We start from the raw sequence: 24319 nt of genomic DNA on the forward strand, positions 1-24319 counted from the left end.
GCTGCAACAGTCCGGCTTGCTCAGAGTTTCTGTGGAGGCATCGATTTCCCTTTTCTTTAGGCCTTTTCCGACTCCGTTCGCTGCTTCGCACTGTTTTTCCACCTTCCCTGCGCAAACGCTTTGTTTTTCCTGCCCACTCTTGATATTTCCGAGTACATGTGCTCCCGCATTTTATTTTTAGTGGCCTTGACACTCCCCGCCCTTCTTCTTTCCTTTTTTTCTCCCCCAATCCCTAAGTTGAGCGGTCGACGCACGATTCGGTTTCCTCGACGATACGCACATATCCCTCCCTCCCTCCCCTCAAGACGTCCACACACACACACACACACACACACAATCACACACGGAGTCGGGCCAAAGTACATACCGGGCCTCCTCGTTCTGTTTGTGCTCCTCCTCCCCTTCCCTCCCCTTCCCTCCCGCACTCCCCGGCATCTCCTATACAACCCATCTTTCCCACGCAAGTCCTGCGTGCACTGGCGCACATATTCAACAAGAGAGAGAGCGCGCCAGCTCACCAGCTCGTCACAGAATGCCATCCAGGGAAGGCGAGCACAGCAGCGCGTCGATAGAGCTGCTTAATCAGTACGCCAAGTATTTCCCGCACGTTCTGTTCACCAGCCAGGAGGCCTTCGAGAAGTATGCGGCAACCGTTGATCCCGAGGCATACAAGAAAAACGCCGATCTACAAGACGGTGAGGATCAGCCGGAGTCAACTAACCCACGCGAGCACATGTATGTACTGACGGCATTGGTGGGCCGCAATCCAACCACAGCCGCTTTCGTGGCCACCCGCGGCTCGGACCCGTCGGAGAAGGTGGTAGCCAAGTTCGTTGTCCTGAATGATGACAGACAGGCCGCATACGCCCGCAGTGAGTTGCACTGTCTGGCCGCGTGCACGCATTTTGGCATTGTCAAGCACTACGACGACTTCAAGTCTGAGGACAAGTTGTTGCTTATTATGGAGTACGGCAGCGGCGGCGACCTCAACAAGCAGATTAAGCAGCGCCTGAAGGAGAATCTGCCGTTTCAAGAGTACGAGGTTGGGCTTCTCTTTTACCAGATTGTGCTTGCTTTGAACGAGGTGCACAATCGCCGCATGATGCACCGTGATTTGAAAAGCGCCAACATCTTCCTGATGCCGACCGGCATTATCAAACTCGGAGACTTCGGCTACTCCAAACAGTACAGCGACTCTGTCTCGCTTGATGTTGCGTCATCGTTTTGTGGTACACCGTACTACCTGGCGCCAGAGCTGTGGGAGCGCAAGCGGTACAGCAAGAAGGCAGACATGTGGTCTCTTGGTGTCATTCTGTATGAGCTGCTCACTCTGCATCGCCCCTTCAAAGGACCGTCGCAGCGCGAGATCATGCAACAGGTTCTGTATGGCAAGTGTGACCCGTTTCCGTGCCCTGTGTCGAGCAGTATGAAGGCGCTACTGGACCCACTGTTGTCCAAAAACCCGGCTGACCGACCAACTACGCAGCAGCTGCTGCGCACGGAATTTCTCAAGTACGTGGCGAACCTGTTCCAGGATATTGTGCGTCACTCAGATACCATCGCTCCCAACGACAGGGCAGAGATTCTGAAGCAGCTGCGGGAGACCCACGAGCGGTCCCCGTTGCCGCCGTCACTCTCTTACGGCGTAAACTCATCACAGGTGACTCACGGAGGGTACCTTTACAAGTACGGCTCCGACTATCGCTGGAAGAAGCGGTACTTTTACATTGGGGACGGCCAGCTGCGCATCTCGATTAGCGACAATCCCGATAACGACGGTGTTGCACCCAAATCCGTTAGCCTCGCGACGGTGAGCGACGTGTTCCCTGTGCCTGAGGTGTACTCTCAGAAGCATCCGAATCAACTGGTCTTGTGGTTCACAAATGGCCAAAAGATTATCGCGTATGCCTCCACGATGGAGGAAAGAGACTTGTGGATCTCTAATTTCCACCGCGCTTGCGGTATGTAGCAGTCTTTGCATTCGCCCACACACACAAAAAGGGGCGCAGCAGCAGCAGCAGCATGCCAGATGGAGGGGGGGGGGCAGGATGGCAGGATGGCAAAACCATAAAGCCACCCATGAGACATGCTGCAGCCGTTCAGCGCAGAGACAGCGGAGGAAACGTGTATGCACCAATCGGATGTGCTCGTTTGTCTTCGCGTGCTGTCGATTCTCCCTGGTGTTCCACCCGTGCCGCCGCCGCCTCCCCCCATTCCTGAGGGAAATGTGAGTCTCTGTCACCCAATCCTGTCCACTGTGGTTCGTGTGTGCTCCTCTTCTTCAGAGCGTACTTGTATGCCCCACGTCGGCTCACAAAGTCACCGAGTCGCCAGCTCTCCCCACCTCTCAGCTTTCGCGGCTGTCGTCGTCGTGTTTTGTCCATAAATCTACGCTTCCCTCTCTTCACCTGGGCACCTTTTTGTAGTTTCTCAACTTATGACCCTCGCTCGCCGCCCCGCGTGTCTTTCACCACCACGCCTTCCTATACGCGCAGTTGTTCACCTGTTTTGCCCCTCCTCTCTCAGCGCGGGGGCGGGGGGGGGGTTCCCGCGAGCCGTTTTTTCATCTCAATTTTCTTTCTTTTCTCCATGGGGTGTGGGCAGGCGTCCCGTGCAGGTGTGCACTTGCGCGCACACACGTCCCACACCGAACGCCCTGAGCATAGGCACGCTTGCGCAGCAGCAACAGCGATAGCAGTCGAGACAAAAAAAAAGGTGCAGAAGAGAACCGGTCGACGTGCGCTTGCACCTCCTTTCCTGGATCTTTTTCTTGCGTGCTGGTGTTGCTGTGGTTGCGGTGTTAGCCTCTGTCTTGTCTCTGAGAAGCCCAATGTTGCCTCCTCTTGTTAGATCTTGCGTCGGTCTGGGCTCGCCTCGTTCATCCCTTCCCCTCCCCCTCCCCCTCTCTGCGTCACGTGTCTGTGGTTGGACCCCCTTTTGCACTCTCCGGGTGCGCTGCTGCTTTGGTTATCTTATGTACTCCCTCCCTCCCCTCCCCTCCCCTCCCCTCTGACGTACCCAGCGCAGCCCTCGAGGGCCACCCTCTTTATTTGATAACTCCACTCTTTCTTTTCCTTGTTTATATATATATATATATCCTGTCGACTTTTTTTTGTTTCTGTTCCCCCGTGTATTATTACACGCCTTATCCGCCCCAACCGCGTCTGTCAAGACGCAGCTGGGTGATGCTTCCACCCGCTGTGGTTAGAGCAGGCTTAACCATACAGAAAGCTGCAGGAGAGACCACCCCAAAACATATGTGAATGGTTCGCATCTCTTTATTTTTGTCTGCGTGCCTGAACTAAATATAATCCAGCGGTGGCGTCTCTCTTTTCCCCCCTTTTTTCTTCTTTTGTTCTTTATTCCCATCCTTTCCTTCCCCCCTTCCAATGCCACTGCTTCTCCGCTCCCCTGTTTGTTGTCAAACCGCGTCGCGGTGTGTGTGTGTGTGTGTGTGTGTGTGTGTGTGTGTGTGTGTGTGTGTGGAGGCGGGGGAGGGGTCAGAGCGAGACGGCACCTTTTTTTTCTTGCGCCTTTCCCATCCCATCCCCTCCCCTCCCCTTTCACTTCCTTCGGTTTCCTGGCGGTAATTCCTGCTCCCCTACTCACCACTTTCCCCACCGCCGGGCTCGTCATCAGCGGTTGTGTTGGCGAGCTGGAGGTATTTGTGCTCTGGTGATACAGGCAGGCGCACACATACACGTGCGCCCCTTCCCTTCCCCACTTTCCTGGTGCCCGAGGCCGGCGTTATGTTGAGACGCGCAATCGACCATCTTTGCTGTCCCCCCCCCCACTTCTCCTTCTCCTCGCTCAGGCTGCCTTGCTAACTCAACGCAGACTCATATACACGGGGTATGCTTTGACCCTGATGGCAGAGGGCCTCAACACGTTATCAAGGGTCCACTGCCCAGTCTGTAGAGAGGCCGGAGCCACCCCCGACGGATGCACCGCCTCGTGTCTCGCGAAGTGTAATGGGCAGGTGTCGGGACATGAGCCATCCCGAGATGGCTGAGTCGGCATTCCTGTAACGCGTGGCTACCATTCCTTGGCATGACGCGAGGGGCTGGTGATGGGCAGGTGGTGGAGTGGAATGTACTAGACGTTTTGATGACAAAGAAGATCCTCAACACGCTTTGTAGCACGTTATACATGATATAGGAGGAATTCACCACTCCACTCTTTTTCCCCCTACCCCAAGTTGAACACGATCGAATACATGTCTTTCTTCTCTTCCGTGTTTCTTCTTGCTGGCAGAGGATGTGCCCTGACATGAATACTTACACCCCTCTCCTCTCCCACCGGGGCAAAACAACAACAGCAACAACGTCTGACTGGACGTCAATGATACAAAAAACGAGGATGAGCATTCCCCGCGCGCTCGACTTTTTTTTGCGCTTTGTTTCCCCATTTTGTTTTCCTTCAAAAAAAAAATCGGTTCTCTTCTTATCGTGTGGACGAACGGGAATTGGCCCCGCCCCCCCCCCTCCTCCTCCTCTCCCCCTAAAAGGATGAGCATAGCAACAACGAAAGGTGCGATACTCGAAAGCTTCCAGCGCCACTCAAATGATGAGAAAACATAGAAACAGAAAGTAAAAAGACATGTCTCTTGGTGAGTGTGTCAATCAAGAAGGAGTGTCCGAGCGGGTCGTTAGTGTAAGGGTAAGCGGCGCGTCGGGAAGCGCTTCATGCGAAACTCTTCACTCCGCTCCCCTGTGGTATGACGGTGGCGCGAATGCGCACCCGCGTATCTCCCCGTATCGATGTGCGCGTGGCTGCATTGTGTGTGGTGGTTCTCTCTCTCGCCAGCTGTGTAGTGGATCGCGTGACGTCTCAGGTATCTTTTTTTTTTTTCGATGTACATGATGAGATGCCCGTCGAGCCGCTGTGCACGCAGCACCGATAGTCAGCGATGCTTTGCACGGTCGATGCCAGTACACGCCGATGGTTATGGGCGTCCGCTCTTTTTCTACAGTCTCACTGCGCACTCCTCTCTCTCTCCCCCCTATACATGAACGCTCCCATCCTCTCGGTGCTCCAAACCACGGTGGCGCTCACGTTTCTCACATTCTTCACTTTTTATGATGGGAACTCGTTTCTCCTTTCTACGTAATATCCCGTCCATGCACACACACACACACACACACACACACACGACTCACTCGCGCCCCCGGAAACAACAATGTCGCCTCGCATGCTGAAGCGCCTACAATAAAACACACCTTGCCGAGTGAAAGAGCGGCACCTGTTTCTCAGAAGGTTACTGCGCGACCACAATACATCAGCTTCTCATACTTCTTGTATTCAACCTCCCTTTCTTTTTTTTTCCCCGTGCCCTGTTGAGGCTCTCCTGTAACGCGCCGGAGCAATGTGTGTGCGCTGTCTGTGAAGCCTCTACCCGGTAATTCTCTTTTCCTTTGATCACATCTGCTAGCGGCGCCGCCGAATCATTTTGTGTGAACTTCGGGAGGGGACGACAGAGAGAGAGAGGCACGTGACCTTCCGGTTTTATCCCCCGTTTTTTTTTTGTGTGTGCCTGTGCGCCCGCTCGCACCGCTGTGTTCGGGACAGAAGAGGAGGAGCACAAAAAGAGCAAAAAAAAAACGGTGGAAACAGCCACACACACACACACACACACACACGCCCTCTGAGAAAAAGAAAGGAACACGCATACATTATATACATGTATATTTGATTATAGCATTGTTTTGAATCTACGTTGTTAGGGAAGGCATTCATTTGCTCGGCTCTTCTTGGCGACATTCTTTTCTCGTCCTCTCAGTTTTTTTTTGTCCTGGCTTCTGTCCTGTGTGTCTCCCACTAAGCACTTGTGCATTGACGGCTGCCTTTCAAGTTACTTTTTTTTTTCTGCTTACGTGCCAGCCACACCCTTGGCCCAAAGAGGGCTCCGAAGAGGTTCGGGGTGTCGTGGGGCTCAAAAACAGAATTGCCGTCTTGTTAGAACGCACATCTTTACTTTCTCTCTTGTGAGTTCGCAGCCAACGTAGTGTGCCCTCACACTTCTTTTCTCTTCTTTTTAGAGTCAACTTTTTATTCTTACGTACGTCTTTGCGTGGGGTGGGTTGGGTGGGTTGGGTGAGTGCCGCTCTTGACTTTCCTGCGGCGGTTCTCCTGGCGTTCTCGTTTAGCTTTTCGTTTTTCGCCACTTCCGTGCCGCTGCACTCCACACACCAGAGGGCCGCACACAAGACAGGGGGGGGGGGAAGAGGCAAACACACACAGTTTAAGCGAGAGGGTGAGGGGAGATAAGTAAAACGTATCATTTTTTTTTCGTTTGCTAGCTCAGGCGCCACGAAGCTCAAGAGCAAAGCCGCCTTAATCCGACAGCTCTCTGCAACGATGAGCGTGTCGTCTGACAGGTTGCCGGCGCTGTCAGGCAGCTTTAAGTTGCCCGCTGTCCCATCAGCGCTGGGTAACCCCACGGCTCGCATGCCGGCGCGAGTAGTCAGTCAGGCACGCGGTTTGCCTGCCGTAGCACGCGAGCTGTCTGCGCCGACGCTGTCGACGGCGCCGACTCTTTACCCTCAGAGCTTGTGGTGGGACGCACAACAGGGAAAGGAGGACATGGACAGGATGACGCGCAAGCGCAGCTACCGAGTGAGCGACTACAATCCCATCGTTGTGGGAAAGTACGTGACGGACCCGACTGGAAGAGATTACTCAGACCCGCACTACGTCCCCCCCGCGGCAGCGGCGCGCACTCGCTCGTCGTCGCGTGCCGCAGCGAGAGGTGACGCAAGTGTGGCTGCCTTTAGCCGCGCCGCAAGCATCGCGACTACCTACTCCACCTGCAATACCACCACCACGACAGCCCGCGGCACCGAGGAGGATGAGGAGAACCTCGCACTTTGCGTCCCTGGGAGGCGAAGGTTACTTACGGTGGTGGTGCCCATTTACCTTTCCTCCGCTGCGAGTTTTTTCTTCCCCACCTCGTACGTGCATTCGTCTCGCGACGCGGCAGATCCACGAGGATCGCCGAAGGATATCAACGAAAGTTTGCACCCCAACGATCGCGCTAGTTTTCCGCTTTCCTTTGTGTCGGTGCGCGAGAATAACCTCAATCGGATGGGACTGTACAAAATTGGACCTGGTGCGGTTGCCTTCAACGTTGTTATCAAGGCCTTCGAGGCGGGTGGGCTCAAGTACACAGACTCCAACAAAGACTTCAACATACTATGGGCCAAGCGGGCCACCGTTTATATTCTGTCCTCGATGAACGCGTATCAGAAGGTGAACCACTTCCCCGGTACATGGGGTGTTGGCCGAAAGGATCGACTGGCCTACAACATCCGTCGCATGCAGCGTTACTTCGGTGAAGATGCATTTGACATTGTGCCAAAGTCTTTCCTCATTCCACAAGACGAAGCGGACCTGCGCCGCGACGCAGAGATGAATCCCGGCACCCAGGAAACGCCGCTGATTTACATTGTCAAACCTGGCGCGTCTAGCTGTGGACGAGGGATTCGTTTGTTCAATGGTGTTCCGCCCATTCCTCGGGGGGCCGGACGCGACAAGGAGATGGTTTGTCAGAGATATATTGGGAACCCCTTGCTCATCTACGGCCGTAAATTCGACCTTCGGCTTTACTGCGTTATCACCTCGTTTGATCCCTTGCGGATTTACCTCTTCGATGAGGGTCTCGTGCGGTTCGCAGCTAAGAAGTACCGCGGCCCTGACCAGGATCTGGACAACATCCACGTGCACCTCACCAACTACTCTGTCAACAAGACAGCAGAGCTGAGCAAAGGAAGTGGTGGCAAGGACTACGATAGTGATGACCCACTTGACATAAAGTGGTGTATATCTGACCTCAAGCGGCACTTGGCATCGAACCATCCACTGGGCCCGGCCGCGTGGAGTCGCATTCAGGCTGAGTGCGAGGATGTGGTGATCAAGACCTTTCTGAGCATCGAGCACAGTGTTGTGGAGGAGGTGGCACGCAGCTGTGCTGATCGTAGCGGCCGCAACTGCTTTGAACTGTTTGGGCTGGACCTGATGGCGGACGATAATCTGAAGGTACGTCTCCTAGAGGTGAATATCATGCCTTCGCTGGCGACAGGCAGCTCCCTCGACAAGGCCGTGAAATCCCGCATGCTGGCGCATATGTTAACACTAGTGCGCGCCATGCCTTACCGCCGAGATAGTCAGCTGGATCCCGACAGTACGGACGGTATCAACATCCCGCGCGGCATCCAGCGACAGGCAGGGGAGCGCGCTTATAAATTTGGTAAGCACCCCTTTCCGAGCGCTCGTCTTTTGGAACGGCCGCTGCTAAAGTCTTTCAACTGCCCGAACAACGAGGATTCGCTTTTGTCGAGGGATGAAACACTGGTGTTGCGTGAGTACGAGGAGGAGCTGCAGTGCAGCGGCGGCTTCAGGTGCATCTACCCTGCTGGTAACACTGTTGAGAGATATCTTCCATATTTTTTACACGGCGTCCGTCGCAGCAACTACTTACTGGCGTCGGCGGCGATCATGAAGTCACAGCGCCCGCCGCATCAGAATCTTTTCGACTAATGAAGAAGGAAGTGCTTGCCTTTGCCCAGAGGCTGCGGCCGCACACCGTGCGTGTAATTCTAGAAATCTCCACTCTTTGACAGGTGTAGAACGAGTGTAATTGACCTCTGCGGCAGGGGCGAGAAAGCTGGTGACGTATGCATTGGTGGGCGAGTCAAGAAGCTGTGTGTCTTGTGCCGGGGGAGAGTGGGGTGAGCTACCACTGTTGCACTGCAAATATTTCACTTTTGAAAGCAGTGCTGAGCGGGGAGGTAGATGGAAAAAAAATGGTTCATTGGTGGGTTTGCAGTTTTTTCTCAGCACCACCCACCTCCCGCCTCCCTCTTTAGGTACGGAGAGTTCATTTTTTTTCTTTTGATGTGTGTGTGTGTGTGTGGGTGTGTGTGTAATGTAATAGTGAGTTGTTCGCGCCTCCCTCTTCTTTTTCTCTTTCTCTCTCTGTGTGTGTGTGTGTGGGAGTGTAATCGTTCAGCAGCGGTTGGATTAATAACACGAGCGGGTCGTATGAACACGCACAGGGCCGCTGGGCGTTGTGACCGTGACGCCCGCATCCGTAAATGATCCGGAGGCTCTTTGAGTGTAAGAGGGGGGGGGTCCCCGGTGGTGGCCTCCCCGCACAGCCGGACGACTCGGACTGTTCGCTACGCTGCTGCTTCGGGATTTTTTTTGATTCTAATTGTTTCCCTGTGAGTGTTGAAAAAAAAAAAAGAACTCTTTTATTTCCTTAACCCAGCGCAAATCGATCAATGTGGTGGTGGTGCACTTTTGCGTGCGTTTAAACTATGGTGATGGGTGACCTCCTGGATCCATGTGTTCTTTTTTTTCGTGTGTGTATGTTTGTGTGTTTAGATGGGTTTCCAGATGATGTCACCATGTCTATAGCTTTGCTGCCCTCCCAGCCTCTCAACACCGTTCTCATGCTTCTACAAGCCCATTCTTTTGTGCCATGTAAAAGTGTTAAACCCCCCACCGCCGCTCCTTGTGCGCACTGCTCACGAAACTCGATCACACTTCCTCTCTTGATGCACTCCTCGGTCTCGCATAAACGTATGCGTCCCTGTCATGGAAACCCCTCTCTCTCGCGTCATCGTCTCTTTTCTCTTTCTTGTCTCTGTCCCAACCGCCAGCCTATCTTTTTTCTCAAATATACATTTTTTTATTGTGCGTGCTCTCTACTTTCTGCACCTCACCCACCACATATCCCCCCCCTCTCTTCCTCCCTCTCTTCCTCCCGTTTTCCTTTTTGGCTGTGCTTTAGTCATTTTGCTAACGGGTTGCTGTGAGCGGCTTGCCTCTTGCTGTTCGCGGCTACTCCTCTTTCCCCCTTTCTTCCTCCTTCCTCCTTTCCCCCCCTTTGTCTACCCCACCTGCGACCATCTCTTCACTGTCACTATGCTCGATTACCTCATTCCCATTGGCATGGCCCTGGCGGGCATCTTTGTGATGATGTTCATTTTTCAGAGCATTGACAAGTCCAACGTCGGAGGTGGTCTCATTGCGGCCGCTCGCAAGCCGCGCTCCAAAAAGTCACAACGCCCGTCGCAGAAGTACAAGGACGATGTGTTGGACCTGGCCACGGAGCAGCTCATTGCGCGTGAGGTGGCCCGCGGTCCATCTGGCATGATCACCGACAGCAAGACGGTGGCGCCGCAGACCCTGGACAGTATCCGCAGCCGCCGGCAGGACAGGGAGGAGAACCAGCACACTCTTGTCCATGAAAAGGTTAGTGAGCGCCAGAAGCGGGCTGCGAAAGACCAGGGCTTCAAGATGGTGGAAGCTCCGAAGAACACCCCGAAACAGCAGCAGCAGCACCAGGAGAGGCAGCAGCGCGAGCCGGAGGCGGCCACGTCCATTGAGGAGCTTGACCGTAAGCTGAGCCTTTTCTTCAAAAGCAATAGCTCTCGAAAAGCCAAGGAGGTGAATATCAAGGAGGAGGCAGCGATAGACGCCGGTGTCAGTCGCGGCCACGTAGTCGTGAAAGGCGACATAAGCAAGGCGAGGAGTTGGTAGATATCATTCCGTGGAATCTGTGCTCGCAGGTGCGAAAAGGTGGGGGGAGAAAAGCAGGCTGCATGCAGGATTCTTCACCTTTACCTCTGTATCAAGTTTCTGCGCGCAGACGGACGTCTTCGGACGTGCATGTCGGCTGTTGCCTCTACTCTTTTGCTACATGATAGGATACTTTTGCCTCTTTGTGCTCTTGTTCGAATGAGTGGGTGGAGGGGGCCGTGAGGGCAGCGGCGGTGGGTGGTGGTGGTGCTGAGTACTTTAGTCGCCTCGCCACAATGCGAGGGAGTATGTCTACGGGACATTCTTGGATACTGTGAACGAGTCCAACTGCGTTCTCACCTTTTTTTCGATTCACTGACATTTACAAAAAAAAACACTCCCCCTCCCCCTGGTGTGCATCCCCCCCCCTCCCCAAACAAAGTCTCATCCACCTCCGCGGATGCGCGTGTGCTCTCGTGTTGGGTTTTCACCCAGCGAAAAAGGGTTGGGTGGGCGGGTCATCGACCAGCAAGCACAGGTCGACGTGCCACTCTCGGTATGGTGTTCCTTGCTTCGACCTTGTGAGGGGGTCGTTCTCCCTTTGTTTTTTCTTCGCTCATGTGAGTGCATACATTCACGTAGGTGTCGCAGGGGAGAATCTCAGGCGGTGCGGTCCTCTGGTTGGAGGCAAGAAAAAAAGAATAAGCAGTTTTCCTTTCCGCGAGGTATGATGTATATCTACATGTGTCTGGAAATGTGCTTCTAGAGGGGGGGTGGCTCAGTCATCGCAGCTGCCGAGAAAGACATCTGTAGGAGAACGTGTGGCCAAGTGCGGAGGGTGGTACGGGCAGGGCAGGGTTCGTGGATTGTGTGCTCTCTGTGATCTTCTTGGGCTAAAAAAAGATGAGAAAGAGCTTCCTTTCCACGTTGTGCTTTCCTGTCTTGCCGGGGGCATGTGCGTGACCATCCATTCACCCTTCTGCGCCCTACATACCGTGTCTCTGGGTGTGTGCTGATAATGATGTGATAGTCCCTGCCGCCGGGTCTATGTTGGATGGCTGCACGCCTTTACTTGTTTTTCATTTTGGTGTTTTTATGCATGCGGCTGTATGTTGTGTGTGTGTGTGTGTGTGTACGGGGGCAGTGTACTGCGTTGCTGTTTTTTTTTTTTTGCACTGCAGCGGGTGCGTCCACGCCTCCAAGTCTTCTAGGGGTTTTATTTTTCCCCCGCCTCCCCTATTCACGTGGACGCACCCCATGTCCGAACTGGCCTCAGTGTTTCTTTGCAAGCGGGATGCACAGCTCGTTTCACCTCTTCGACTCACCAGGCCAGTCTAGGAGCTCTCTTGGTGTGCGGTTTTGTGGACATGTCTGTTTGTGCGTCCTGGTTGCTCTCTGTTGTGACTGCAAACACCCACGTCTCCTGCTTGTGGTTTCACAAGTGTGCTTGTCTGTGGGTGCCTGGACGGACCACCTCCCCCTCCTTTCCATCCTCTCCCTGCGTCTTTCGGGATTTTATTTCCAGGTTATCAGGTGCCGCCTTTCTCGGATGTTTTACCTCGCTTCTTTGTTTCGTACGTCATCATGTGTGTGTGTGTGTGTGTGTGTGTGTGTAGGGTGGTGGGGGTATTAAACTAACGGAAAGGTTTCATGCCAACTAAAAAGAAATTCTTCGGAAGAGCTTCCTATCGTGAAGGAGGAGCAATTTGCCATGGCAAACGGGGTAGTGGCGGTTGCGGGGGACGACTGGGTGTGGGTGCCCTCTGCGCTCTTGTCTGTGTCCAGCCTCGTTTTTCTTATTCATGTGCCTACTCCTCTATCGAATGCCTGGAGGGAGGGGTGTGTTGGACGTGCTACACTGCAGCACCCCATTCCCTCTCTTTTACTCAATCATGTGGTGGCGCACCCTATTTGACCACTGTTTTCTTTGATGTATCTTACGTCCAATTTCTTCCCCCATCCGCACATCGTTACACTCTTTCACCTTTTCGTTTTCGTCAACGCTGCGCACACCGACACACGGTATCCTTCGATGTGCTTGGTCACCACTCATCCTCTTCCCTCCTCACTCGCACGTCAATAATCCACCAACCCACCTCTTACACCCAGAGAAAAACTCTGTGCTTTCTACTTCCCCGCTTTCCGTTCCTCCGCCCTTCCAAACTTAATTCCCTGATATTTTTCATTTTACAGTTTTTGTAGCTTTCTTTGTACTTTGTGCCTTCTTTTCTTGATTTTGGATACCCCCCCGTCTCTCTCTCCTCCCTCTCTCTTCCTCCGCCCCCCCCCTCCCCACTCACCCATTCACTCACCACACTTTCTATTCTCTCTCGTGTTTTTCGCCCTACGACCCCCCATTTCTTCTTGGTTCCCCTTTCGCTGGGTTCTGTCTTCCCGCTTCCTCTAGCCTTGTCTCCACCATCTCCACCATCTCTTCTATCTAGCTCTCTTTCCTTTATCTTTTACGCGCCATTCGCAGCTGTTGTGGCGTCGACTTGGGGCATATACGCAGACACACATACACACACATTCACAATCACGTAATTGGTTATATACCCAAGAAGGACAGGCTCAGACCTGTGTGTTTTGCGTGCTCTCTCTGCTTCTGCTGACTGCGAGGTCGCACCCACATTCGGGTGCGCGATTGAGGAAAAGCCTAATAGAGGTGACACGTATCGTTCTCATCTTCCCTCCCCCTCCTGCGCAGAGTTTGAGCGTCTCTCTATCTCCACACCTGTTCCGTTATTATTGGAGACGGCGCCCCTCACTCCCTACCCCCGTCCCTTCGGCAGCAGAATTGCCCCCCCCCCCCTCCCCTCCCCCACCCACCCACCCACCCACCCGACAGGCCGCCTCCTTTTGGTTTCATTGCTCGGGTGTTATAACGACTCGGTTCTAACACACACACACACACACACGCACGAAGAGTTGTGCATACATTTCGATATATATATATATATATACCACTCACCGTCATAAAGAAGAGTTAGAAGAGGTGGTCGATTTTTTTGTGGCTTTTCTTTTTGCAGTCGCGTGTTTGGGCTTTAAGCGCACTTCACAGCGCTGCGTACATTAGGAGACGTCCACACGCATCTCACGGCGCTTGCGGAAAGGTAGCTGGTTAGAAAAAAAGAGAGAACAACATCATCAACATACGGGGTGTGTTATAGACACAGCACAGATTACAACCAGGTGTACATCATCGAAGCGAAAAAGCACATTTCAGCACAGACGGCACCGGGTGAGACGAAAAGACGCGTGCGTCTTTGAAGTCACGAGAATAACCTGGAAACACACACACACACACACACACACACACACACGAGGAGGCACTAAAGAGAGACGAGAGCGTGAGAGTGCGTTTTTCTCCTTTCTCGCCACCTACTGTGCGTGTGCGTGTCCTCTCTCTCTTTGCCTTGAAGTTTTTTCCGGCTTTTTGGCAGCTGTCTTTTCCCCTCTTGTCGGTTTGTGTTTGACTTTTTTCTTGAGCCCCGTCCCTGAACTCTTTGCGTAGTGTTCCGTTTTCTCCTGCCATTTTAGGTGAGGGTCACCAGTCAGGGTACAAACACGGAGAAGGGAAGATCTTGTCTGACGTCTTGGGAGAGAACCTAGAGGTCTGAGATCAAAGGCCACGGAGCTCGTTCTGACAGGCATCGCCCACAACGACACCCCTTATCCCCCCCCCCCCCCCTCCCCCATCCCACCCCACCCCGATTCTGCTTCGCTCTTCTCGTTTACTTCCCTCCCCCATACTCGTCTCTTTTTTTCCCTCTCGTTTTTTTTTTTGTTTCGTGCCGTCTCTCGAGTGTGGAATTCATTTTTGCAGTTAGTCAGCATTCTGTTCACTCCGACGGTTTTGACACGTGGGCACGAGTGTGACTTTGTCCAGCTGTATTATCACGTCCCCACCCACTTCTGTGTAGACGGAAAGCAGGAGAACTGCCCCCCCCACACACACACACCAACTTCTCTCTCTCTTTCGCCCTCTCGAACATTCGTTTTTTTCACTCTGGCTTGCTGTTACATGAGGCACTTGCTTAAATACAAACTAACACGGTGTTTTTTCTAAGTCGCGAATCATCAGCAAAATCTCTTTTCTTCCGGTGTCGCGTCTGTACTTGCTCATCCATATATGCGTTTATATATCTGAAGCATCCCTTTTTTCTTTCACCTTTCATTAGCCTCGTGTGTGTGTGTGTGTGTGTACTTGTGCGTAGCCTTTTATCATTGCGTAGTCGTCGCTCTGCTGTCTTGTTGCTTTAACGTTCAAGCTATCAGATATACAGTCTCAAAGTTCTCTGAGCCCCATTCCTTTGTGTGTGTGTGTGTGTGTGTGTGCTCACCCCCTGTTCTGAGGTCCTTTACCTTTGTAGCTTCCCCACCAAATCATTTACTTTCGTACGCACCTCGCATAGCTGCGTACTAGGCAACATCCGCACCTGAGTTTGATTCACAAGAGGCTGCTTTGTTTACGCTTTCATCTTAGGTTTTGCTTCTCCCTTGCCCCCTAGTCGCAAGTACAGAGCCCTTCTCAGTTTTCTCTTTTTCTTTTTGTCTGTGCTTTCGCCCCCTTTTTTCTCTCTTCTCCTGTACTAATTCTTCTGTCCAATCCGTGATTCTTGTGTTGATTGTTTAACAAGCGCGCCTCCTTTTTTCTTTTCTTTTCTCCATCTTCTGGTTTTCGAATGTGTTTCGGTCGTCCCCGCAACGGAACCAGCAGAGTCACTCACCCCCACCCCAAGGAGAGCTACGCATACGAAGAAGAGACCATTTAGACAAGCAATCTAGGTGCCGGTAGACTTACATACATTTATACCCAACCTCCTCTGCTCCGGCTCTCAACTCTTCCCTTCCAACCCCAACGAATCAACCCCCCCCCCCCACTCTCACAGCCTTTTTTCTCACCTTGTTTCATTTTATCTTTTTTCTCTTCCGTTTCGCTGCCGTCTTCTTCATTGCGCGCACAGACGCACACACACACACAAAATTGAGATTTGTTTTTTAAATTTTCTTTTTTTTCCGTGTTGCTCGTTGTGTGTCCGCGCGTGTTTTTTTTTTCATGACCTCTTGACCCTTTCCCGTTTTCTTTTTATTGCTTCTTTTTCTTTTTTTTTCGCGTGTTCTCTGTTGTGCTTTAGGCTTGCGACCCCCCCCCCCTCCTCCTCCTCCTCCCTGCCTTCTTTTTTTCTCACTTCTTCTGTTTCTTGGCTGCATCCTCTGCCACTTTTTTCTCCTCCCCGTCTTGATCACTTTCCTCTTAGCACACCTCATCCCCCTTTCTCGTCCTTAGGCAGTTCCGCACCTGCCCAGAATTAGCAGCAGCGGCGAGCTGTGAAGAGGGGAGTGCTCTCAGCGAGTGCTTGGAGTCGAGGCAACCGACAGTAATTCACTGGGCTGCTTTTATCTGGGGAGGGAGCGACGACGACGACCTCCTCTTTCCTCTGGTGATTTTTTCCCATTAACTAGCGCACTTGGTCTTACCGGCGACTGAACCACGCGCCCGTTGTGTGGCAAATTTCTTCTGGTCCGCGGCTGGGAGCTCGCGAGTGGTGTACGAAATTGTGTGATTAGAAGTCGGTTCAGAGGTCACACATGTCCGGCTTGGACGCCTATGGGAAGGCCATGGGCGAGGTGCAATCCGATCGGCAGACAAGTTCCTCGTCACACACCGCTGCATTGTGCGCAACCCCGAACCCCACCACAGTGGACGCTGGTATAGCCGCTCACGCCGATGGTTCCCCCGTAGACAACGATATAGACGAGCACGTGCCACCGGTGATTGCGCACGTTCGCAGGAACTTTGGCGTACTCGCCCCCACCATCGAGACCTTTATCTTTCGTAGCGGTTGCCTGAACGAATCGGTGGTTGACGTGTACAACCGCCTCTCGATCTGTTACCCCGCCATTGTAGACGCTGCCCTCAAGCAGGTCAGATTTGAGGAGTTTACCATGCAGATGCAGATTATGCTGACCCAGATCTTGTCTGAGGAGTTCGGTGATGACACAGAGTATCTTGTCAACATCATCCTCGCCTGCACCGACGCCGGCTCCCTTTTCCTCTCCCTTCTATCTAAATCTATGCTGGACCAGGTTGTCACGTTCGCTCAGTCGGTCATGGGCGAGAATATGTACGCCATGAGCTACAACATGCAGGGCGGCGGCCGCAACGCTGAGGGTGGTAGTGGTGGCGGCGGCGGTGTTGGTAATTACTACCGCGGTGCCCAGCAGCAACATGGATACCGAAATGTTGGCGAAAACGGTGCACCGCGCGATCCTCGCAGCAGCTCCGTCTCCGTCGGCCCCCCTCATCAAGATGGGGCCCCGACACAGAAACCGTACCGTAGCAGTGGTCTCCCACCCCAGACCAGCGACGCAGGCAGGGAGCGCAGCGGCGATGAATTGCGGGTCAATAGCGATGCGCTCTCGCAGCGCGAGGAGGGCCGAGATTGGGGCGTCGGTGCCGTGCCGCCTCGCGGCGCTACAGGGACAGGGGGTAGCGTCCGCGTGGATTCTAGTCTGGGTCCACGTGGTGCTGCCGCTGTTATGAGCGGATTGGGGGCAAGCGCGATCAGTCGCACCGATATGTCTGCGAGTAGGCTGACGAGCGACACTGCATCCGGGGCAGGGATGATGTCGCGTCACACACACCATCTCTTCTCATCTTCTACAGCTGCATCCGGGCCGTCCGCGAAGTCGTCCTCGATGGAGAGAGGCGCTATAAACGTATCGACACACCCCAACTACCTGACGTCACGAGGGTCACCAGCAAGCAGTCAGGCGCGCGTGCCCACGCCAGGGGCGTCAGGCGTGTCGCTGGCCTCAACAACTTCCCCGATGCCGACGATAGGACGCGCCGGTCCGGCAATCCCGATGCATCATCACCACCATCACGTGGGATTGGGAGCAATGGCAACCAACAGTGCTGCCGCCAGCGACTGGGCTGCTGGCAACAGCGCGTCTGGATCTGCACCGAACATGGGGACCATAGCTCAGCGCACACTGACTCCACCGACGCCACAGTCCGCACCGATGCAGCAGCATCAACTCCAGCAGCTGCAGCCAGCGCGCACCATGAACATTCCTGCCCCGTTGAGCGTACAGCGCCGAACTGAAAAGAATGCGGCCGCGGCTGCGGCTGCGGCAGCAGCGACCAATGCCGCCGCGGCGTCTACCAATGGCAGCGCACCTACAAACTCAACTAGCACTAACAGTAGCACCGCTGTTGTAGACGCGGTAATCGTGCCGCGCACCATGTCCGCGCCCCTCAGCGGGAACACAAATGTCTCAGCACCGCGCGGGGCGCACTCGCTAGTCCACCACCAGCACCACATGCCCGTCTTGCATCACCACCACCACCACCACCACCACCGCAACTTCACTGCGCCCCCAGTAGCTGTAACCGCAGCTGTGCAGCCGCGCTCCCCGACGCACTCCCCGTCAGCATCCGAGGAGCGGGTCGCAACCACTGCGGCCGATTCGACGAGCTCACCCGCGCTGGAGACAAATTCTTCCACTAGTGTGGCCTGCGCGTCACCGCTAGCCAACGTCACATTTGCCGGCGCTACCAGACCCCCGTTGACGTCCGCGCCTCCGCCAGCGCTGCGTGGTGTCGGTCGCATACCGATCCACCACCATCACCACCACCACATTCATTTAATGGTGAATAAAGTAGAGGCAACCACGCCAGCGCTCCCGCAGCGGCAACAGCAGCAGCAACAGATCCCCGCGGCATCGCAGCCGCCATCACAACCGCAGTGTATGACTCCGGCGATTGACCTTCACGAGCAACAGCCGCATCGTCAACAGCAACCAGAGCGGAGAACCACCTCCAGTGGTCGCTGGCCTAACCAAAAGGAGGAGCTGCGGGGTCTGCTGCTGGCCGCGCGTGTGTCGGAGAGCGCAGTCAATTATTTACTGACGAACGCGAACATCGACGAGCTGCGAGGCTTAAAATATGTGGACTTTGAGAGAAGGCTCCGCGGATGGATTCCACTGATGTTAGACCGCCAGCGCATCCGTCAGGCTCTTCTGGACAGCGCGCCACTACAGGGTCAAATGACCGACAACGATGACTCAGCGACGAGCCTCAGCCGCAAGAATACAACCCTAAGTGTAGGCACCGAGGAGGAGGCGAACGGATCTGGTATGCCTCGGCGGACCTTGACTGTTTCCAGTGGCGTGCAGAGTCCACTAACACCGCAGCAGTCTTCACCTACGAGCAAGACTGGGGTGCAGGTGCCACAGCCTCGCACGAAGATGCAGCAGCAGCAGCAACAGCTGTCGCAACAATCTGTCAGTGGCGGCAGTGCCATCGCTTCGCCAACCGATACGGGCCTTGCCCTGTCGGAGAAGGAGACTGCCAAACGTGACGTTACTAAGACGGGAAGCCCAGCCACGGCTAGCGTCGCACCCACCTCTCCAGTGCCGACTCCTACCCCGGCTCCGACTCCTACCCCGGTGCCCACTCCCACCACTGCTTTTAGCTCTAATACTCGTAACGAAGAAACCGATGATGGCCGTGAAGAGGAGCAGCGGCGTGGTGGCGGGCGCCGCGGCGGAAAGCGCGGTGGGATGGGTCGTGGCAATTACAACTCAACGCGTGTATGCAGATTTTTCGGAACAGCAGAGGGGTGCCAGTTCGGCGACAAGTGCCACTATCTTCACAGCAAGTAAGCGGTTTTTTTTTCCCACCGAGGGACAAGTGGCGAGCAGGTAGAGGCGGTACCAGAGAGTTTAATGCGGTCGGCTAGAGGTGTGCTCACCTCTCTTAGATCTTGGTGTCTGTCGCTATGACTCTGCGACACGGTTCTAACCACATTTGGTCTGACGGCCCTTCTGGAATCCCCTGTTTTGAAGCTCTTCAGCACTGTTCCTTTCTGCCACGTGCCGCTGAGTGGTTGCTCCAGAATTGATGCTCGCGGTACGGGTAGACGGGCGTGGCAAGCGGTCTTGGGTAGCGGTTGAGCCCCCCCCCCCCCTCAATCGCAACCATTACTGTGTTGCCGTCAGCTCTCGTTCTGGAGCTGTTCCGTTTCGATTTTTGCATCCACGCATCGGTCGCTTTCATTCCACACCTTCCTGTCCGTAAGCGGCCCCCCTTTCCCCCGCTTTGTACCCCTTCGTTCTTCTGTAGATTTTTTCTCGTCCCCTGTACACTGTGCTGCTCTTTCTGTGCATTCGTGCTCTGTCATTTCTTTGGCGGTGCTACGCGTGCTTCAATCGGCATTCATGGGGGTTGCCATGACGGCGAGTGTGGCTGTCGACGAGTGGGCTCTTTGAAGCTGGCATCCGTTTTTTTTTTGCACTCACTCTCTCTTCGTTGTTCTGTGTCCCTTTTAGGTTTGCCTGAGCAGGGGGTGCTCATCCTCTTTTTTTTTTGTTGCTCGTTGTTGTTTTCCGAAACTGAAAGAAAGACGACATGCCGAACGATAAAAAATGCCCTCGTTTGTTTCTCTCCCCCCCCGTCGAGCAAAGGTGTCGGGCTCCCCCGATCCGCCCTCTTCCCTCTCTCTTTGTCGACGTTTGGCTTATCTTGCCACAGCTAACAGAGATGGAACGAAAGCGAAAACTGGTTTGCGCACGTGCGCGTGTGTGTGTGCGGGTGAACATGGCTCTGCATCTCATCTCTTCTCCACACACAACCCGCCCCCCCCCCCCTGGTGAGCTGCTTTCTTCAAGTACGTTTGAACTGCATTTTTTTCTTTACTTTGCGCTTTTCCTTCTTTGTGTTTTTATTTTTGTCTTCAAAACGGTGTACGTTGTCTTGGCCCCCCCCTTTCCCCTTCCTTTGTTAAATACGACCACCACCTTTTTTTTTTTTTACACTCCCTTCGCCTCTGTCTCTTGTATTGTTGTGCGATTTCTTTTCATTTTCCGTTTTTTTTATTTATGATTTTAAATATTATTTTTCATTTGTGTGTGTCTTTTTTTTTTCATTGTAAGCGTCCTTAGGTATCACTGGGGCCATTATAAAAATGTCCACACACACACACACACACACACGTCCACACGGATGAATTCTTCTCCGTCGCCTCTTCGCACGCGTTTGTGTTTGTATACTCATTTACACGGTCGAATCCAATTGCATTTTCTGTTTTCCATTTATTCCCCCGCCTGGAAAGGGGGGGCGGGTACGATGTCAAAGAAAATCACGGCACACTGTTGGTGATGAATGCTCCAGCACCCCGTCCCCTCCCCCCCCCTCTGTTTCTTGTGTGTGCGGGTGTCTGTTTATATAATCAACAATTTGCGTGAAGTGGCGGGTTGGTGGATTTTTTTTCATGGAGAGGGGCACTTCTCATTTCTACCCGCGCTTGCACACACGAGTATTCGATATCCTCGTTTCACGCGTTCTGTTGTTTTCTTTTCTGGTAGAGTGTTTCGTTCATGGGCAGAGGTGGGAGGAGGGAGTTCTCTCACACCTCGCACCAGGTGCACCGCCACTTCTATTGTCCGCTTGTTTCATTTTCATTTCTCACGGCGCACCGTGACGCTGGTGTTTTTTTCCCCTCTTCTGGATGGCTCTTCCATTTCATTTGAGGGGCTTTGGCTATGGCGTGCCTTTGCTGCTTGCCGTCATTTTTGCGAAGCTGCTCTCTCTCGCATTGCTCAACGCATGAGGTGAGGGCATGTGAGGCTCTTTCCCCACTACACTCACCCACCCGCAAGATCATCACGCGCCTCAGTTGGAATTGAAAGAAAAGGGTGCGGGGTGCAGAGCACAAGTCGGTGAAAAACTTCGCTTGGGCTGTCGGCCCCCCGCCGCCGCTGCGCACTGCTTGAATTCTCAGTGAAATCGGTGACCCAAAGACAGCTTTGTCGTGCAGGTGCGACGGCAACACGAGGAGGGGGGGGGAGCGTTGGCCTGAAAGCATGGTGAGGGTCTGTGTGTTTTACCTGAGTCATTCTAACTTTCTTTTTCCACCTCGGACGTGTGTCCAAGTCGTTTTTTTTTCGATGTGCGTGTGTGTTCTGTGGCGGGGAGTAGGAGGAGGCTTTGGCACTAGGCTCTTCCATGATGCCCGACTATTCACCGTGGCGTACACAAAGAGGCACCACCACTGCACCGTAGCTGTTCCGCACCCTATGAATGTTCGCTCCTCCTCTTCCTCCCCCCCCCCCCTCTCTTTCTCTCTCCCCCTTCCTTCCTTCCTTTTTGCCCTGGACGCTCGAGGCGCACTGTTGTAGAGGTTTGATTATTTTTCAGCCTTTGTTGTTGTGATGGTGGTGTGGTAGTATACAAGCGTAAATTCTGTGCTTCTATTACCTCTCTCTCTCTGCGTGCGTGCGTGTGTGTGTGTGTGTGTGTGTGTGTGTGTGTAATGCATATTTATCTATATATTTTGTTGATCTATAAAAGTTATATGTTTTTTTTTCCCAGCTTGCCCTCGCTTCTGGTCTTACTCCCGATTTTCTCTCCCCCAAATTGAGAGTTTCGAATAAACAAAGGCAAAATAGAGAGTGATGGTTTACCCAAGACCCACAAAAATTAAACAAATTTCAAATTTCAAATGTCGCCCCAGCCCCCCTCCACACACACACACACACACACACACGCACACCTGTGAAGCTCACGGTAGGAGGTGTACCTCTTCGTACAAGAAGAAGCAAGAAAAGAGCCCGAGTAAAATGCATGACGGACATGCAGCATCCACGCAGGCAAAGGGAAGAAGCGGCTACTGTCACTTGCATAAAACCAGCTACCGGCTTGTTTTGTCGTACCCGTGCGCTATGCAATCCACTTACAGTGACACAGAAGAGTAGATGGAGCAGATCCTGTACATTGCTCTCTCCACTGCGCCTCCCCCCCCCCTCCCCCTTTTCACTCCCTTATACGCACACCTTTCATTCGTACGGTACGTCGGCAGTGGTACAAGATCCAGAGAGCACCAAAGAGTAAACCAAGACTGGTGGGGCGGCCTCTCAGCCGAATTGTTCTCCCTGCCAAATTTCTTTTGTGGCGTTGTGGTGATGGGCTGCCTGGTGACAAACTCACTCTTCTCAAAGGTGGATCGAGTGAGTGTCTCGCCTTCATTTTCCTCTTTTGCCCCCCCCTCCCCCCCACCACCACTCCGACCCGTGCTGGGAACGACTCAGCCTTGATATTTTTGGCCACGTTGGCACGTCGCACCCTGCCCCTTCTTCACCTGCGTACTTTCTCATGCGTGTTTTGTGGCCTGGGGTAAACTAACACACACACACACACACACACACACACACACAGTTGTGTGCTCAGAAAGGCGCATTCAAACGCGCGCACGTCGCGCAGACTTCTGCGCTTTTGAAACGCATTTGCTCTGATTTTTTCTTATTGCTGTTGGTTTGTATTTAGTCTTAGGCAGGTAGACGCATCGTTGACATGAGCTCGCCGCCTACCGACTCCGCGGTGACTGTCACCGAGTCAAGGAGTCCCCCTGGCTCTCCCAGCAACCCTACAGCTCCAGCATCACCGGTTCTTTCCCCCCTCCCTCCCAGTACAGCACTTGCGTCCCCAAGCGCAGCATCGCTTTCTATTCCCCAGACAAGCGTTCTTAACGTCGGCGCAACGCCCGGTGCCGATGAGCTCCATGGTGGTTCCTTAACGCCACTGTCAAGCGGTGTGCCGGCGACAAGCGGCGGTACCCTGGGCACAGCGGCGACATCCTCGGCGAATGCGAACGTTCTCAACAACGGCGTGCCCACTGGTTACGGGTACGGTGTGGGTATGGATCCCTACGGTATGGGCGGCATATACGGTGGCTACAGTGGGCTCGGTATGGGGGGTATGTATGGTGGTCTGGGGATGATGGGCATGGGTGGGATGGGCATGTATGGCATGGGCATGACCCCTGAGACCCAGCGTGCGCAGATGATGATATTCATGACAAACCGCATCATGGAGCTATGGGGGATGTTTTCGCAGGTTATGCAGGTGACCCTTGGCAGCGCCGTTCAATTTGTTGGCGAGTATGTCGGCATTAACCAGCGCCTTGGGCAGCTGGAAGAGGATAGCCTGAATAATGAGGAGCGCTACATGAGCCGAAAGTACGAATTGCGGAAAGCTCTCTCTGACATACCGCGTGAGCAGCGGTATGTTCCGAAGAGGTCACGGGTTCGCAAGCCGAAGCAGCCGTCCTTTCTCCGCCGCCTCATCTCTCGCTTCCTGTACCACGTCGTTCTCTTGGCAGCCGCCTACTTGCTCTCGAAGCGGATTTCCTCTTGGCTGACCGTCCGCTCCGGTCGGAAGCTCCTGGAGACGACTGCATCCAAGGGCTTTTCTTCTTCCACCACCACCAAGATGAGTTTCTAGCCCGCACCAACCGTCTGCCACCCTCGATTTTGCAAGGAAAAAAAAGCGAGGTAAGGGTTGATAGACCGACACTGCGCCACTGCGTGGGAAGTGACTCCGGCGACTTCAGCAAGACCCCCCCTTCTGTTTCGAGCTCCCCCCTCCCCCCTCGTTTATGTCGCACGCTCACTTTTTAAAACTATTCCCTTTCCCGCCCTCCCCTCCCCTCCCCTTCCCCCCTCCATTTGGATAGAGGCACGGAAGCAGGAGGAGGAAGGTTTGTGAGATTGCTGCTGGTACCTTCGTTTGCGGCGTCGACCATTGCGCACCACTTTGGTTGAATATCGCCCTGTATAACGGCTGCGATCTCGTCAAGTGCTCCCCCTATCTTTTTCCTTTCCTCTCTGTTCCTTTGGTGTTGTGTGCTACCATCTACGAATGCTGCATATCTGAGTTTCTCAGAGGGCGACTGTTGCACAAAAAAAAAACTGAAGAAAAGCTGCAAACTAGCACGAATGAGGTCTCGAT

The 24319-nt window shown here is 53.7% G+C and overlaps 5 protein-coding genes across 5 annotated transcripts; all 5 read left to right on the forward strand.

The window, feature by feature from the left end:
* Positions 1-532: 532 nt before the first annotated feature.
* JKF63_01488 (uncharacterized protein) lies at positions 533-1969 on the forward strand (the record flags this gene model as incomplete). Its single annotated transcript, XM_067897535.1, has 1 exon — positions 533-1969. The coding sequence occupies one exon, from the start codon at positions 533-535 to the stop codon at positions 1967-1969; it is 1437 nt and encodes a 478-aa protein (XP_067753692.1).
* Positions 1970-6357: 4388 nt separating this feature from the next.
* On the forward strand, positions 6358-8535 carry JKF63_01489 (uncharacterized protein; the record flags this gene model as incomplete). Its single annotated transcript, XM_067897536.1, has 1 exon — positions 6358-8535. The coding sequence occupies one exon, from the start codon at positions 6358-6360 to the stop codon at positions 8533-8535; it is 2178 nt and encodes a 725-aa protein (XP_067753693.1).
* A 1392-nt stretch (positions 8536-9927) lies between these two features.
* Positions 9928-10545, forward strand: JKF63_01490 (uncharacterized protein; the record flags this gene model as incomplete). The annotated part of the gene is made up of 1 exon (XM_067897537.1): positions 9928-10545. The coding sequence occupies one exon, from the start codon at positions 9928-9930 to the stop codon at positions 10543-10545; it is 618 nt and encodes a 205-aa protein (XP_067753694.1).
* A 5571-nt stretch (positions 10546-16116) lies between these two features.
* Positions 16117-19197, forward strand: JKF63_01491 (uncharacterized protein; the record flags this gene model as incomplete). Its single annotated transcript, XM_067897538.1, has 1 exon — positions 16117-19197. The coding sequence occupies one exon, from the start codon at positions 16117-16119 to the stop codon at positions 19195-19197; it is 3081 nt and encodes a 1026-aa protein (XP_067753695.1).
* A 3685-nt stretch (positions 19198-22882) lies between these two features.
* JKF63_01492 (uncharacterized protein) lies at positions 22883-23812 on the forward strand (the record flags this gene model as incomplete). Its single annotated transcript, XM_067897539.1, has 1 exon — positions 22883-23812. The coding sequence occupies one exon, from the start codon at positions 22883-22885 to the stop codon at positions 23810-23812; it is 930 nt and encodes a 309-aa protein (XP_067753696.1).
* Positions 23813-24319: the final 507 nt, after the last annotated feature.

This window comes from Porcisia hertigi, chromosome 35, assembly GCF_017918235.1.
Source record: "Porcisia hertigi strain C119 chromosome 35, whole genome shotgun sequence".
In the NCBI taxonomy this organism is placed as follows: domain Eukaryota; phylum Euglenozoa; class Kinetoplastea; order Trypanosomatida; family Trypanosomatidae; genus Porcisia; species Porcisia hertigi.